Raw genomic sequence first — 16,465 nt, 5'->3', positions numbered from 1 at the left:
CTGTCTCCTTATTCATTACTTCCAACCTCCACGTACTGCACTCCATGGGTCAGAACATCGCGACTTCCTCCAAATCCATCTTCTATGCCTGCCTTCGTGCGCCTTTCGCTGCGTCGTCCATGACTGTTGCTGGATCCGAGTTGTTCACCATTCACGCATTAGTTTGGCTACTGGCGTAAAGTCCGCCTCGACTCGGGCGGACGGTAATACATAAGAGCGTTGTACTACGCTGCTACACTTAAAGAGTTTGACTGCGTTTGGGCGATCTCGCTCTTCCGCGCACAAACCTTGTCACGAAGATATACATTATAGTCACTCAGTATGAGTATCTTATCGGCCGCCACCATGACGCAGGCCCACGATATTCCGGCAACTGATGATGTGACGAACGACGCCGTAGCTCTGCCAGAACAAAGGCGCGAGCAGGAGTCAACCGCGTTGCAGTCCGTTGTGACTGGTACTGGAGTTATGGATCTCGAGGAACCCGAGGTTACACAGCTACGACCCAAAACGCCCTCCACGCCCCACCGCGTGGGCAATGCCGCCATCTTGGACGATACTGCCAACGAAGACAGCCCGAGAGGCCGACTACCTGAAGTCAGGGGAAGCGCCATTTTGACCGCTAATGCGAAGAAAAAGAAGAAGAGGGCGAACAAGAATAAGAAGACCGCTCCGTCTCAACCCATCAATGCAGTGCGAGGTTTCACTCCAGTCGACTCTGGCGCCGAGTCCGATACATCCACGGTCAACTGCAGCCCAAGAGTCACGTCTCCACCTCGGCATCTCCCCGCCCTGGCTGGAGCAAGTCCGCTCATTCGGCCCCAGTCACCAGGTATTAGCAGCCTCAAGGCGCAACTGGATGCATTGAATCTGAGGAGTGGACAGACTAGTCGAGAGGCCTCGCGCTCGCGCCAATTCGATTCTGGCATGGAGAGCAGCGCTGCCAGTGCCAGCTCCGAAAATGGCGTGGAAGAACCTCACGAAGAGATTGTCAGCTATAACATCAACATCGACCAAGACTTTGTCAGCCAGTCCATGGCCGAAGAAGCTTCTGTTTCGACCACAACCATGTCTCCGGATCAGCTGGCCAGTTCTCAAATCGCTAGAAAGATGACGGCAGATGATTTCACACCGATCAAGTGTCTGGGCGATGGAGCATTTGGTACAGTCTTGCTTGTGCGCCAAAATGCCACCGGCAAACTCTTTGCTCAGAAACAACTGACCAAGGCCTTCTTGAAAGTCCACAAGAAGCGGGTCGAGAATACGATGTCGGAGCGCACGATTCTGGAGCTGGTCAATCGCCATCCATTTATTGTCAATCTCTACTATGGCTTTCAGGACCATGAGAAACTGTACTTGATTCTTCAGTATGCATCAGGCGGCGAGCTCTTCCGACACTTAGAGTTGGAGAAGTTTCTTCCGGAGGAGACTGCTGCATTCTACATTGCAGAGATCATTCTTGCCCTGGAATATCTGCACGAGACTGTCGGGGTCATCTACCGCGACCTGAAGCCCGAGAATTGTTTGCTTGATGCGGAGGGTCATCTGCTCCTGACTGATTTTGGACTGAGCAAGGTTGCTGTGGAGGACGCGAGCACGCCGGGCGGGAGCAGATGCAACAGCCTTGGCGTTGGCACGATCGAGTACATGGCACCCGAGATCATTCGCGGTTCCGAAGACAGTTCGTACGGTCCGGGGTACGGCAAAGCGTGCGATTGGTGGTCTTTGGGGGCAATGGCGTGCGACCTGATGACAGGCAAGCCCCCTTTTGGAGGGGGTAACTGGACCAAGATCCAGCAGAACATCATGCACCAAAAGCTGAATCTACCGTATTTCCTGTCGCCCGATGCGAAGGATCTCTTGTCACGGCTGCTGCGAAAAGAGCCTAGGAAGCGACTTGGTGTGGGGAGGGGCGACATCAATGTCATCAAGAAGCACCGATTTTTCAAAAAGATTGACTGGGTGAAGCTGGAGGCGAGGCAACTCGAGCCACCCATCAAGCCGATGGTCACGAACCCTGAGTTGGCGGAGAATTTTGCGCGAGAGTTCACCGATCGAACAATTGACGCCGTGCAACGTCGACACAGTCGGGCTCTCAGCAAGTCAGATCCGTTCGGAGGGTTCAGCTACGTCGCAAGCTCCAGCTTGTTGGAGCAAAGTATGCTCTCAGACTTGGATGAGGCTATTGACGATTCTTAAAGTACACGATTTGCATCTAGAAGAGGGGATTGCATGACTAATGAAGAATAGATGGGTTAGATGTGCACTAGAGTAGACAGGTAGAGTTATATCTGTTATTACTTACACATAAACACGACACTTGCTGCTTCTTCTTCTTCTTCTTCTTCTTCTTCTTCTTCTTCTTAGTTGCGTGACGGAATGGTCTTGGCGAGATTGGCTTTCCGCTGCTTGGCCACTTCGCTCTACTGATGGTTTGCCTCCGCAGACATTGGTGTCAATAGTGTGGTAGGCTTCGGGCGTATCAAATGCTCACACTATCAGAGCTACGTAAGTACGCAAGGTGCTTTGGTCCTGGTACATGGGGAAGAGTCTAACAGAGATGGGGCTCGGGGCCAATTATCCACTCAGACATCCTTTTTATCACTACCGATGACCTCAGTGTCTTGCACACCTCGTCCTGCCTCGTCTCGTCTCGAGAAACCAACCGGGCAGGTAGGGGTACTTGTACCTTGGAACCTGGCATGAGACTTGAGACTTGACGTGAAACAAGGTCTGCCAAGGCCGATCATCTCTCGGGACTTGAGCAGTGGAGAAAGATTTGCACCTTTGCTTCGACCGCTTCCAACCTTTCCTGGCTCCGACTCCAGAGTCCATCTCCTCTGGCGGTGTGACACGTTTCTGATGAGCATCGTCTGCCTGGTCCAAGAAGGGGTGCATCATCGCCAAGATGCGCAGATCCATCGTTGCCTGCCCGCTGTCTAGATCAGCCGATTCAAGCCTCGCAAGTATGCCTCGTGTACAGCTGAACAAGCGCATCCAATACTGCTCGCTTCGTACCCGGGCGACATACCATCCCCACTCGTGTTCTTTCAGCTTCGCTATGCAAGAGACCAGATTCAACGCTATTGACCGCTGTATTCGTTACCAGAGACAAATCAGCTCCACCTTGGCCCAGGGTTCGTACCAACGATTTCTCAATGTCGTTGGTGAATGCTAGTCCTCAAGCATCATCCCAGTACGGCTGTCACGTACACGAGGCTGCCTGAGTGTCGAAACAAGAACGAGCCAGCATCTCGGGGCCTGGCTTGACAGGCATTGGCTTGCGTTAGCCGCCGCTCACCTCTCCTCCGCCCCGCCTTGGCGTTTCTAGCACTGCCCGAGACATGACGCTACTCAGATATGCGCTCATGGTGCAAGTCTGGCATATCCAGGTTCCGAAATCTATATCAATGTTAGCCCGCCGGGTGTTCGAGGTGAGATAGCTTTCCATCTTCTCGCCGTTCATCTATACTTCACACAGCGTCTTCTATATCAGACATTAAAATACACTCACTGCTCTGCTCAATATGGTGTTGATCACTTGCAATGGCAACACCCTCGATACTTCAACGCCTGCCACAGCGAGGCAGACGTTAGCCGAGTCTGCTACGTCTCAGATTGATTCCAACTACATCATCGTGAATGCCAAGGAGCCCTTGAAGAAGGCCCAGAAGCAGGCCCTCGCAGATAACAATGTTGCCGTACTAGAGTACATTGCCAACAACAGCTACATCTGTCGCTATGAGCCCCGTGACCTCGGCGCTGTCCGAAACCTCGACTTCGTTGCTTATACCGACGTCTACCCCACCTCATTCGTTGTGAACCCCAGCCTGAGACGGCACACCGTCGGCCCCCCTGGCCATATCTCAAGCCGCACTCACACCGTCGATGTGGTTCTGCACCGAGGCTGTGAGTTCGGTGGCTGCAAGAAGGCGATCTGTGAGGCCGCTCACGTCGACCCAGAGGACGTCACAGTGTGTAAGGGCAAGGTTCGTCTTCATGTGCAGGAGCAGCACCTTGACGCCCTCGCTGCCATCGACAATGTCGCCTTCATCCAGGAAGTGCACCCGAACCGCCTGTTCAACAACGTCGCCCGTGGTATCCTGAAGGTAGAAGATGTCGACATCAACGGCACTGCTCTTGACGGATCCGGCCAGGTCGTAGCGGTCGGAGACACAGGCATCGACTCGGAGCATCCAGCTTTTGCTGGAGAAGATCGCATCAAGAAGCTCATCGCCCTGGGCCGGCAAGGCAGGACCAATGACCCTGATGGCCACGGAACTCACGTCTGCGGCTCCGTCCTCGGCAATGCTACCCTCTCCAACGGCGAGCTTATTCAAGGAACAGCTCCATCCGCCACGCTTGTCATGCAATCGCTGCTGGACAGCCGAGGTGGCCTTGGAGGTATTCCCACAGATCTTGAGGAGCTCTTTGGTCCTGCTTATGCTGAAGGGGCCCGTGTCCACAACAACTCCTGGGGGTCCTCAACTCCTGGCCTGGCATACGACCAGTCGGCTCGCGAGATTGACGAGTTCGTTGAGAACAATACAGACATGGTCATCGTCTTTGCAGCCGGCAATGATGGTGTCGACGGTGACCAAAACGGCGTCATAGACCTCCGTCAAATTGGGTCCCAAGCTGCAGCCAAGAACTGCATTACCGTGGGCGCCTCAGAGAACAACCGACCCGAGCTCACAGTGGCATATGGCGTCTCCGCAGGCGGTGGACAGCGAGACCCACGCTACGCCGCCGAACCCATCTACGGCGACCAATACGCCGACGATCCCAACGGCATGGCTGCCTTCAGCTCCCGTGGGCCGACCCGCGAGCGCCGCATTAAGCCCGACGTCGTCTCCCCCGGCACCTGCATCCTCTCAGCCAAATCCTCCGCCGCCGCCGCATCAACCTACTACGGCGAATCCCCCGACCCGCAATACATGTTCGAGTCCGGCACCAGCATGGCCGCCCCCCTCGCCACAGGCTGCGCCGCCCTCATCCGCCAATTCCTCGTCGCCAACCCGCCAGCTGGCGACACCTCCACTACTTCCGCTCCCCCTGCCGGACGCGCTCCAGGTCAGAAACCCATCGCCGACCCCAGCACCGGCGACTACTCGCCCAGCGCCGCCCTCGTCAAAGCCCTTCTGATCAACGGCGCCGTCGAGCTCACCGGCCAATACAACCCCAGCGAAGCCGGCGCGAGCCCCAATCCCAATTCCGGCTGGGGCCGCATCTCCGTGGCGGACAGCGCGCTCACGCCCTCGGGCACAGCCGGGTATGGCGAGCACGACGGCCTCGACGAAGATGAGACGTTCGAATTCACCATCAATGTTCCTGAGACGGGGAAGACGCTGAAAGTGACGCTCGTGTGGACGGATCCCGCGGGCGCGGAGCTGCAGAATGATTTGGATTTGACGGTCAGTAGTGCGGCTGCGGGAGGAGGAAGTGAGAGGCATGGGAATATGGGGACGGGCAGTGGGTTTGATCGCGCGAATAATGTCGAGCAGGTCAAGTGGGAGGGCGTGCCGCAGGGGGAGATGGGGGTCAGGGTCAGTGTGCATCGCTTGACGAGTGAGAGGCAGGGGTTTGCGTATGCTTGGAAGGTGGTGTGAGTTGGAGAGTTGGCCTTGCCCTGGCTTTAAATGTTTTGCATATCATGACTGGTTAATGGATTTAATGCTGCGTCCTTCAGCACCTAAGCTTACAGACTTTGTTGTGTTTTGTGAATATACCCTGCGTCTGAATCTTAAGGGCGGACCTTGCGCCATCCAGCAACAAGTCGCGACTACTCGCCATCGCTGTTGCTGAAATGTGCGGGCTATTGTGTGAGGGGTAGCGTCCGCCCAAAGTTATAGCCCAGCAGCCGGCCATTATCTGACTGTTCGTCCTGAGCCATGCGAGGTCTTTAGACCCGGTCGTCAAAATATCATGGACATGAGGAGCCGATGCCCCGGCAGCCGTTGTTCCCAATCACTGTCAAACCTCCTCCCATGTATCGATGAGGTCTCACCTCAACGTCAAGGATCACAAGTCGCCAGTGTTGTGTACCTTCTTGAAATCTTCCTCGTTTCCGTAGAAATTGCACGTCTAGATCTCCAAGGGCTGACCACCTTATGCTATCCGGGATAAGCTGTATTTAATCACGGTCAACGTCTTACCAGAATGAGCGAGTAAGGAGTGGTTCACAGCTTATCTCTGTATTCGCCTATCAGTGATACTGCTTTTGCTCGCAATGTGTTTCTAAGCATCATCTAGGCCTTGTCTTGCGGTCGACGCCAAAGCTAATGGCATATGTCAAGGCAGCTCTTACACTTCAGGGCTGCTATCGCCAGAATGTACGCCTACACGCTCTATAAGCGCTGGCTTAAGGTCGTACAAGGCGATGCAGCGAGGAGGGATATTATGCCAAGACTTGACGAGGCTGGGGAGAACAGGGGCTGTAGGTGGCCTGTTATGTGTAAGTGACGTACCGCCTCTCGATAGGTTGCAATAGGCTGGAACATTGGGATGGTTGTCGCTGCGACAGTCAGAGCTGTGTATACGTTATTCTAGTCGTTCGTTGCTTACCAACATATGGAGCGGTGACGATAATATAGCACAATAGCAGGACGACCCAGCGAAGAAATGCTTCAGGCTCGAGACTTTGTACAGATGATGCCTAAAGCACGCGAAGCGACCACAATTCCTGGAGTAAATACATAGCGTAGTGTGCACAGAGCGGTGACAGATGACTGCAGGACCTCACAATTTGCATCGCCATCGCAGGGAGAGATACCGGGTACTCATTGCGTCCCGGAATACAAAGGCCACAAAGCGATGAACACCGTGCCCACTCCCCAAACTCCAAGCGATTAATCAAGCCATTCTCAACAGAGCGCTGAGCAACTCCTTGCCAAAAAGCGCATCATTGCTGAGTTTGAGAAAAACTTGGTCGCGGTGGTCTGACAACTTGAGCGATTATGTCAGCCGAGCGATTTACGTGCCAAGTCCGTGCCGCGGCGTGGCCCGATGGAAGTCTATACTAGTTAGTACCATAGGCATGTATCTCGTGATAGTCACACCACAAGCCATGGCCTGACCACAACAACCAAGACCCATCCGGCGTGGAGTGGTCAAAATAGAAGACAATGGAGTCGCCGAAAGCCGGTGCTACGTGGAGAGTCAGTTGCAATAATGGCAATAAAAGCAGGAGACTGGTACGCTGGTATATCGAGTCGCTGTACTTTCAAACCCTCCAAATCAATACTATAGAATCTATCACGGCTCTCGAACCAAACCAACACAACACCACATAAACATCGAAATTCCTTGCGAGCAAAGTGTCTCCCGCAAGTCTTCCTTTGACAAACACAAACAAACGCGTACACACACAGCATACACCCAAACATACAAATACCACCGAAGCAATGACGTTCCAAACAATGAAGCCCCTGCGTGCCCCGACAACGCCGCACCCAGTCCGCATGGCCGCATTCGCCACCGCATACATCATTCCCTTCAGCCTGTGGTTGTGGGCGACGCGGGACCCGGCCGCCGTGGCGCTGTCGGCCAAGAGGGCTGAGAGGAGAGCTGCATGGAATTCATAGGCGTGAGCATGGTGTCGGGCCCGGAGGGCGAGACACCAGCAGTAAAAAAAAAGAACACTTCTTGCAATAAACGAAGACGGCAAGGGAGCTTGTCCTGTCCGGCGCAGTAGGAGGGGGATATGGGCGCCATGATACGATACGATGATATGTATCGTTTCAGACAACAGTTCTAGGATTTCTGTTCGGTCAGCGGGAATGGAGTATCGGGGAATCAGTGAAACTTGAGCGGTTAGGGTCGGGGGCAAGAGACCATGGTGGAGTGAACGGCCGAGATATATCGAAGTCGTTGCTGATACTTGGGATCAAGACGCTTTTGGTGGTACATATGTCGGAGTGTCTTTAGCACTTGAGAGAATGCATTGCGCTTATGTGCCCGCACTTTTATACTCCAGGAAACGAGGCTGTGATGTTAGCTACGTTTTGCGACGTTTCTGAACTTGTTTTGCCCTGCGTATATAGACCAGCCAGCGTCAGCATTCCGCGGTTGAGGAAGTCCAGTGGTCGTTTAGTCATAGGCCACGGGCTTAGCATGCATCAGTCAATACTCTGTATGAAATTTGCGTGTTGCGGGGTGGGATGTGCCGCACAAGGGCAGGGGAGATGCAACTTGGGGCACACTCGGGCCCGAGCACGAATGCCAAGATTTTCGGACAACCAACATCTCGTACCAGTAGCTGAATCTGGGCTCACTTGCTGCAAGCCTGACATTTGGCAAGTTGCATGACCGGAATCCAATACCCTATCAAGGATCCATGATTGGACAGAAGAGCCAGATTCGCGGTGATGAAAGACCGAGACGCAGCAGCTCCTGGCTCTCATACGGAAAAGGATCGTAATGCAACGCCAAAGACACCCGGCGGACAGGTTCACTTGGATACGTCTCGACTTGTCCTACGTGCGGCGCGGACCGAGGATGCCGAATCATTAAACGAGGCTTTCAAGGACCCTGAGGTGATGCGATACTGGTACTTCAACGTGGTCTGTATTTGTAAGATTAACACACTAACACGTGGTAGGAGTGAGCCTGCTCACTCTTCGAAAGCCCGCACTGAGGAATGGGTGTCTGGTATGGTCGGAGGGTCTCAGAATGGGCTTACAGACTTTGTCATCTGCTTGAAGCCGGACATGATGTCGATTGGCAAGATCGGGGTGTGGCAGGACCAGGAGATCGGCTTCTTACTCGCAAAAAGACACTGGGGAAAGGGGCTGGCGTTCGAAGCGCTGCAAATCATTCTACCCTATCTGTTCGGCACAGCAGGATTCTCTTTCCTGACAGCCGATATCGACCCTCGAAATAAAGCCAGCGAGGGCTTGCTTAGAAAGGTTGGATTCGAGCTTGATGGGTACCAAGAGCGGAGCATGCAGATAGGAAATGAGTGGGTTGACAGTCAGTACCTTAAGCTAACCAAAGCACGCTGGGAGCAGATATGTCTCGGAGCAGCGACGGACTTTGAGAAAGCACAGGCCTGGTAGGTAATCGAGTATGGTCTTCGTGGTAAGATCACTACACCACGAGCAGGGTCAACCCGCTCGCCGATTCACGCGCATAGCAGCACAGCCAATGAGAGGCAGTGCATTGAACTCTGCGCCGCGACGCAGTCTCAATTGGCCAACGTAGCAGCTACGGTCAAACTTAAGCACTAACATGGCACCTTTCGGGTTCAAGCTCAGTGACTTTTTGACGACAACGCATCTGGATCCAGCACCTTCACCTCGACAGCATAAGATCTAACAGCCAGTGAAGCCGTTCAATATGGTCAGTCCCAGCTTTTCAACGACCTTCCACCACTGACAGTTCCATCTCCAGTCTACGAACCCGGCCCCCTTTGGATCTGGCACCGGCCGGACGCCAATGCGCAACTACGGTCCTCAACCTACCTACAAGGCATACATCTCTCCCTACGGTCCCAAGTAAGCTCCAGCCGACCTCTCGCGACCCATAGTCCAACTCTCAAGCTGCCACTGCAGCTGACGGACCGCTCTAAACAGCTTGCGCACTCGCGCTAACACTTTTTCTTAGGACCAAGCACGTCCCCAACTTCTGGGGCCTGAGTGCGCCCAAAGCCGTCCGATACGGTTCTATTGCTGCTGGCTTCGGTGTCTCCGCTGGCATCTTCGCAATCTACTTCTTCAACGAGATTCCCCGCGTGCGAAAAGACATTCTACAGAAAGTCCCCATCATTGGCCCTTATTTCATCCGCGAGATCCCTCCCGAGGACAACCCATTCTAAAGGCGAGACGGCGAGAGGTGGTTTTGCACGAAATGGCCTGTACATAAGATCGCTGGCTATAACGCTTAGATCAATTCCCTCAAGAAACGAGACCGACACCCGTTTCATGGTTACCATGATGTTTGCCCAAACTACTACGATTTCGCCTGCATATATGGACTTTTGCTGCTAACAAGGACATTTTCCTAAAACAGCTCCCAAATCGAACAGACACTTCCAACCTGGATACAGGCCTCATCACATTTATCCTCCATTCATCCGCCGCAGCCATCACTGAAACCATCCTCGAGTCCAACCACCACTTCCGAGATCCGCCGCGGAACGAACCCCCAGCTCCCATCCCTCCAAACTCAAACACGCTGCAGCCATTTCCTCGTACGCCGCACCTGTTCTTCGCCCTGCTCTCCACCATTGACCAGCCCTACCCCCTCTCTGCGCCGCTTCTGCCCCCTTCTCCTCCCAACTGTCTCCACGAGAAGACTCCCTCCCAGCCCTGCTCCCCCTCGCCTTTTCCTCCAACACCTTCTTCGCCCCCCTCAGCACCGTATCCCTCACCATCACATCACCCCACAGCTTCACCACCCGCTCCGCCATCCTCGCCTCGCCGTTTGTCCCGTGCAATAGCCGCCGCTGCCCTAAGTGTCTTTTGCTGCCGCACCGCCAGGTTGATTTTGCGTCAAAGTCTCAACACGTCTTTCCGCAGCATACCAAGACGATACTTCCCGATAGAGTTCGCGGGGAGGATGCCTGTGGTGCGGGAACGAGCGGACGCTTGTGTGCTTGTGCTTGTCGTGCTATTGGAGCTGCGGGACAGGCTCGAAGGGGAGGAGGAGGAGGAGGAGGAGGAGGAGGAGGGGAAACGTGGCATTCTGTTGGTTGAAGGATGATGGTGCCGCTGCTACGACTGGACCTAAATCTGAAGGCGTTGTTTCGAGGCAGTAGTGGCAGTTGTGTCTTCCAGCAGTGTTCAACTACATAGATCTAGTCTCTTTGGCAGAATGGGATCTAGCAAACGCCATCTTTGTTCCACTGCTTTTGGTTGTCGTTGATGCAACTTTTGGCTTGCTTGCGGCAAGCACCGATACGATGTTCTGCGGGGCTTGTAGCATGGCAGCAGTCTGTTAGAGCAACGACCTTACAACACGCGCGAAGGTAGGAGAGATGGAGCTTAAAACGAACAGATTATCAGATCGATGCTCAACATAAAACGGTTTCGTGTTATGGTATCTTTGCACAATCTTACGCCGAGACGCCGTGCAATCTATCGTGCCACCTTTCCATGACCTTTGGTTCATAAAGACATCACATACACCGTCCACCTGAGCCTTAACGTGAGCGCGTGCTGCCCATCTTCCGCTTACCCTTGAGCAGATGGGCCGGCAGGCTGGCCGAAGTGTGACGATCAGCCTCGCCCTGTCTCGCCATGCGATTCATCTGCCGCTGGCTCAATTTCGACATGCGCGCCGCCTTCTCGCTTCTTGCCGGATCGGTGACGGCCGTCGACGAATTCGTAATGCCATCTGTAAGTCTGTTTGTCTTGGGTGCCCTGCCCACGGATTTGGCGCGTTGCGCCGGGGTCAGATCTACGTCCATATCATCGTCGCCCATCGTTGATTTTGGTGCAGGCACATTGCGGATCTGGGCTCGCGCACGGTCGACAGGCGCAGAAGCATCGAGGCCAATGCTGTCGAAGTGATTCTGCATCTGTCCCAGTGTCCTGGCCTTTTTGGCGCGGGGGATATGAGCTTTGTTCTTGAGTGACTTTTTGCTGCGAGCATCATCCATGATCATCCTCCTCTTGTTGCGAATCAGTTCGGCCTTCATGCGAATATCGGCTTCTTCCTCATCTTCCATGCTTTCGCTTTCGTCGTAGTAGCCTTCTGCTTCAAGGCGCTCCTCCTCCTCTTCGAGAGCCGTGAGCTTGGCCTCAATGTCAGGATCAACGAAGTCCGCGACGTTCTTGCCGTTGAAAAACTCTGGCACCTTATCGTGGTTCCATTCGTCGTTACCAAGATCAAAGAACTTCTTCATATCCATATTATAGACACCTGCGCCACCATTCTCTTCTTCCAAATCGCGTTCCAACCTCCGGCGGTTGGGATCCGTGGGATCATATTTCTTATGTGTGCCGTTGAGGATAGCCTCCGGAATCGCAGTTTCCGACACGGCACCAGGTAGAGGCCTGGCAACATGGATACGCGCCAGCAGATCACCAAGACGCCCAGTAGGTTGCTCGGAATTGGCGGGCTGAGATGCCTGACCGGCTTTCAGTTTGGCATTAACACGCTCTGCAATGAGACGGTCGCAAATTGTGTTTTTGACTTGCTGAACACCTTCCTGAGTAACACAAGAAAGCTGCAGGAGCTCGGTGTTGGGGTTTTGAGTGACAAGATTTTGCAGCTCTTGCTGCGTCTCGGCGTCCAGGTCTTCGGGCTTCGTCACATCGGTCTTGTTGATAACTAGACATACGAGCTTATTCGCGAAAAGAGGTTTGATGCTGTTGAAAAGAGCGATCTGAGCCGAGACCGAGTAGCCACATTGTTCTGAGAGGTCCATAAAATAGAGAATAGCTGACCGTAGGTGGGCGATGGCGGTTATTGACTGCATTTCGATGGTGTTCATCTCTTCGAGAGGGTGGTCGAGGATGCCAGGAGTGTCGATAGCTTGAAAGCGCAGGTACTTGTAGTCGAAATGCCCCACGAAGAGTGACTTGGTAGTAAATGCATATGGCTGTACATCCACATCTGCTCTAGTGATGGACTTAAGGAAGGACGACTTGCCGACATTGGGATATCCACAGATGAGCAGCGTTCTGGTGTTGGGGTCGATGCCAGGTAGACGACCGAGATGCTGTCTGACTTGTTCGAGGTACACAAGAGGATCCTTCAGTCTCTTGCAGATGGTGGCCATGCGACCGAGTGCAGCTCGCTTAAGCGACTTGCACTGGAACAACGACTGAGCATATTTGAGGAGTCGAACATAGTCTCGGGAGACTGTCTCAACCAGTCTCTTGGCTGTCGATATCGTACCGAGCGCTATTCTAAAATGGTCGGCATCGTAGAGAGTATTGAGAAGATCCTTGTGGAACGGATGGATGTCTTGCAGCCGGGGAAAGCTGTCGAGAATTGCGGTGAATTTCTCACAGAACGTCTCGGAAGTGAACTTGACTTTTCGAGTGTAGAAGTCTGTCGGATGGTCAGCATGGTACACGCACAGGGCAAGCGGTAGGCGTACTTCGAATTCTGCTAATCTTGAAGCCCGCTCGAATCTGCGTGGGGAGTTTGCGCTGTGTCCTGGAAAGAACAATGTCGATGAACTCCTGTGATGTTGGCACAGGAGCGATCTCCTTCCACGTTGTCTTCATCTTGTTGGACGCTGCTCTACGGTAGTGAAGTTGGCGAAGACTGCGGCGTGTAAAACACTCGAGGCGGCGAGGGGCGGTTGGGTCAAAATTTTGGAAACTTTTGGCACATCGGCATACGAGTTTTTCCGCCCCGAACTGCCAAGGATTTCTGTGCCCCTCGGCGATTTTTGACTCAAACGATCTACTAGGTGCCATCTCCGTGTCCTCAGCGCCGAACAGAGCCATAAAAAAACTTCAGGCTGCAGATGGCAGCCTGTGTGCCGCCAGCATGAAAACGGTAAGTGGCATTGGTTAAGCGCTTTCGTACTCGTGATCCGCTGGGCAACCTGGTTGTGCTTTATATTCATACTACATACCCCGCCAGGAATCAACCACTTTGATAGCAGCACCTCAATTTCAACCAGTCTCGACGGCCTTGCTCTTCAACATGAAGGTCACGCGTCCAATATTTCCGCGGTCAGCGAGCGCTTTCAAGACCTCGCGACTCCTGATACGTCCAAAGACTGAAGCTGATGCGACCGAATTCCACATTCTGAGGACTCAACCAGAGGTCATGATCTTCACCTCGGCGGGCGTCGTCGACAGAGACCTTGATGCCACTCGCACATGGGTAAATAGATTCATTCACCCAAACAATGCAACAACTTTCAGTTTCGCCGTCGAAGAGTTGGCTTCTCCAGGGGTCATCATTGGGACCGTGGGTGTCCACATGAGCGAGCCGCCAACCCTTGGATACTTGTTTCGCAAGGAGTACTGGGGCAAAGGCTATGCGACGGAATCTGTGATTGGTTGGCTAGAGCAGTATTGGAAGCTCCCACGTCGCGAATTGGATCTGCAAGATGAGATGCCAGAAAAGCGCCGGGTACCTCAATCAGCTGGGGCCGTACGCGAGGTGCTGACCGCCGAAGTCGAGGCTAGCAACACAGGCAGCATCAAGGTCATGAAAAAATCCGGCTTCCTGCCGACAGGTACCCAGGAGGAGGTCGAAGACTTCAGAGGCCCAGCGGTCCTGGTTCACTATTACATTGCTCGACCAGAACCAATCAAAGACTAGCTTCAGGTCCTTTTTGTTGCTCTTAATTCGTCTTTGATACGTGAGATCGTACCAACACCGCCGTAGACTAAGGCAGTGTATACCATAGCCACATCGGCGCCAGCATCAAGTACCTCAGCAGCCTGCTGTCCGTTGGTGATGCCGCCTGTGGCAAAGATGGCTTTGGGCTTGGTTGTTTGTTCAAACGTGTCCTTAGCTGGAAGCCTGTCGAGAACATCTAGAATTGACTGAAGCCGATCCCGTTCCGACGTGTTCTGCTGTTCGAGCTCTGCCTTAGCTTTCTGTGTCTCCTCTTGCACTGTGGAGTCCTTAGGGGTTTCAACTACGGTTCCAGGTATCGGAGGCTCTTGCAGCTTTGTCTCCTCGCTCTGATTGATAGAGGCGCGTAGTTTCTCAGCTTCCACCTCAAGAGCGCTTCTTGAGCGCTGAGGTCCGTCAATGTCCTCCGGCTGCTCCTCCAGGAGAGCCTTGTACCGCTTGACCAACGCCACTGTTCGGTTGAAAAGATGAGGGCCGGAAAATCCGCCGTGTTCCAAGAGGTGCTGTTCTTCAACTGGCGAGTAGTCACGCAGGTATGGCAGCGGTTTTGGTCGTTGGTTAGTTGTATTGCCGACAATGATTCCGTCCACGCCTGATGCCCAGACGGCTGCACAAATGCCGGCAATTTGCGCATCCGTATCTTCATCTGGACTCACTTTGACCATGACAGCTGGCTTTGACTTCCTGTCAACGGAATTTGCTGCGTGCACAACTCCGGTCAATATGCGCTTTAGAGTGTCTGACTGTTGCAGAGTGCGCAATCCGGGGGTGTTGGGGCTGGAGACGTTGACTACGAGTATATCCGCGTAGGGCGCCAGACGATTGACGCAGTAAACGTAATCGTCTGTTACAGCTTGAACATCATCCCCAGGAGTCGACTTGTTCTTGGCAATGTTGACTGCAAGCAACTTTCCTGCGGTCAAGCTGCCAGGTGGAACGCCTGCAGCGCCGTCCAGAACTGCCTTTTCTGCTGCAGCATCGTGACCAAGACCTAAAGAATGAGCAAATTCTCTCACGCGTTGCCTGAGCCGCATGGCAACATGATCAGCGCCTTCCGAGTTGAGACCATAACGGTTGATCATAGCATTCTGGGACGTCAGCCTGAACACACGGGGCTTGTCGTTGCCCGGCTGAGGTTGAGGAGTTGCACCTCCCACTTCGATAATGGCAGGTCCTATGGCTAACAGCGGATCGGGAATATCTGCACCTTTGTCGATTCCTGCCGACGTGGCAATAGGGTTGCGAAGTGTGTGGCCGAGCACTTCAACAGCTAAATCCTGGGCGGCATCGGGATCCCCTCGCTCACGTGGGTGCAGACCAATGTCCCAAAGAGCTTTAAGGGCCCTGTTGCCAGCATGGTGAGCTTCCTCGGGGTCTGGGTAGACATATCGCAGAACAGGTATGGCAATCCACTTGTGGACGCTCGCACGCGTGTCAGTGACGTAAAAGTAGACTATGCCAAGTCCGAATATCAGTGTTGTACCGTAGAAGAAGTTCACCAGGCGAGAAGTGGCCGACGTCTCACGGGTGCTGGACGCATGTCTGACATTGAGCTTTGTTGGCAAGTTCTGAGAACGTAGGCTGAGTGGTCGAGGGCTAAAGATGGTCCGGAAGCTGCCAGAGAGTGGGGATGACTCCTTGACGAGCCGACCAAATGGCAGCAAACCCCTGTGCGCCATTTTCGGTACGAATATGTGGCTACAAGCTCCAGGTTCTCATAGCCATTCAACGCTGTGCACGAACTCTGGCCGGACGTATGTTTTTGTGGTGTATGACTGCCTCGTTCACACTGGTAGAGTATGCCGGCGCAATGCAGCTTTGAGTGGTCATTCGTTAGACAGTTGAAGTTGCAGTTGGAGCTTGAGATGAGAGCTTCACGGCACCGTAGACTTGGCATGCCAAGATGCGATGCGTGGAAGGCCATCTCGCCGCATTTCACTGAGCAGCAATTAACGTCTCAAACCACTACAGTACACCCAGCGTTGATCACCGCGAAGTTCTGTGAGGAGCGGTTTGGTCCGATCGGACTGTCTCCAATCATCTGGTAGCTCTACTACAGCCGTCCTTGTGGTGTGTGTCCTCGAAAAGCTCGGCTGCGATGACGAAAAAGGTAACTCCGGGGCTTGTCAGCGCTGTCTCCGTGCCCGCTTGCATGAACGACCAGCGGCTCGATGGCACCGAGGTCCCCGTCCCA

General features: G+C 53.8%; 7 protein-coding genes across 7 annotated transcripts; 5 read left to right on the top strand and 2 right to left on the bottom strand.

Moving 5' to 3' along the window:
- Positions 1 to 345: 345 nt before the first annotated feature.
- On the top strand, positions 346 to 2,199 carry HMPREF1541_01222 (uncharacterized protein; the record flags this gene model as incomplete). The annotated part of the gene is made up of 1 exon (XM_008713522.1): positions 346 to 2,199. One exon carries the CDS (start codon positions 346 to 348, stop codon positions 2,197 to 2,199), a length of 1,854 nt encoding a protein of 617 aa, XP_008711744.1.
- A 1,328-nt stretch (positions 2,200 to 3,527) lies between these two features.
- On the top strand, positions 3,528 to 5,609 carry HMPREF1541_01221 (uncharacterized protein; the record flags this gene model as incomplete). Its single annotated transcript, XM_008713521.1, has 2 exons — positions 3,528 to 5,009; positions 5,079 to 5,609. 2 exons carry the CDS (start codon positions 3,528 to 3,530, stop codon positions 5,607 to 5,609), a joined length of 2,013 nt encoding a protein of 670 aa, XP_008711743.1.
- Positions 5,610 to 8,366: 2,757 nt separating this feature from the next.
- On the top strand, positions 8,367 to 9,056 carry HMPREF1541_01220 (uncharacterized protein; the record flags this gene model as incomplete). Its single annotated transcript, XM_008713520.1, has 2 exons — positions 8,367 to 8,548; positions 8,600 to 9,056. 2 exons carry the CDS (start codon positions 8,367 to 8,369, stop codon positions 9,054 to 9,056), a joined length of 639 nt encoding a protein of 212 aa, XP_008711742.1.
- Positions 9,057 to 9,435: 379 nt separating this feature from the next.
- HMPREF1541_01219 (uncharacterized protein) lies at positions 9,436 to 9,814 on the top strand (the record flags this gene model as incomplete). Its single annotated transcript, XM_008713519.1, has 2 exons — positions 9,436 to 9,494; positions 9,604 to 9,814. 2 exons carry the CDS (start codon positions 9,436 to 9,438, stop codon positions 9,812 to 9,814), a joined length of 270 nt encoding a protein of 89 aa, XP_008711741.1.
- Positions 9,815 to 11,140: 1,326 nt separating this feature from the next.
- Positions 11,141 to 13,178, bottom strand: HMPREF1541_01218 (uncharacterized protein; the record flags this gene model as incomplete). Its single annotated transcript, XM_008713518.1, has 2 exons — positions 11,141 to 12,999; positions 13,049 to 13,178. 2 exons carry the CDS (start codon positions 13,176 to 13,178, stop codon positions 11,141 to 11,143), a joined length of 1,989 nt encoding a protein of 662 aa, XP_008711740.1.
- Positions 13,179 to 13,605: 427 nt separating this feature from the next.
- On the top strand, positions 13,606 to 14,232 carry HMPREF1541_01217 (uncharacterized protein; the record flags this gene model as incomplete). Its single annotated transcript, XM_008713517.1, has 1 exon — positions 13,606 to 14,232. The coding sequence occupies one exon, from the start codon at positions 13,606 to 13,608 to the stop codon at positions 14,230 to 14,232; it is 627 nt and encodes a 208-aa protein (XP_008711739.1).
- Positions 14,233 to 14,234: 2 nt separating this feature from the next.
- On the bottom strand, positions 14,235 to 15,950 carry HMPREF1541_01216 (dihydroorotate dehydrogenase (fumarate); the record flags this gene model as incomplete). The annotated part of the gene is made up of 1 exon (XM_008713516.1): positions 14,235 to 15,950. One exon carries the CDS (start codon positions 15,948 to 15,950, stop codon positions 14,235 to 14,237), a length of 1,716 nt encoding a protein of 571 aa, XP_008711738.1.
- Between the last annotated feature and the right edge of the window lie 515 nt (positions 15,951 to 16,465).

Source organism: Cyphellophora europaea (genome assembly GCF_000365145.1).
Source record: "Cyphellophora europaea CBS 101466 unplaced genomic scaffold supercont1.1, whole genome shotgun sequence".
NCBI classification, from domain to species: domain Eukaryota; kingdom Fungi; phylum Ascomycota; class Eurotiomycetes; order Chaetothyriales; family Cyphellophoraceae; genus Cyphellophora; species Cyphellophora europaea.
The sequence above is the reverse complement of the archived record's forward strand: the minus strand, read 5'-3'. Positions and strand labels throughout refer to the sequence as shown.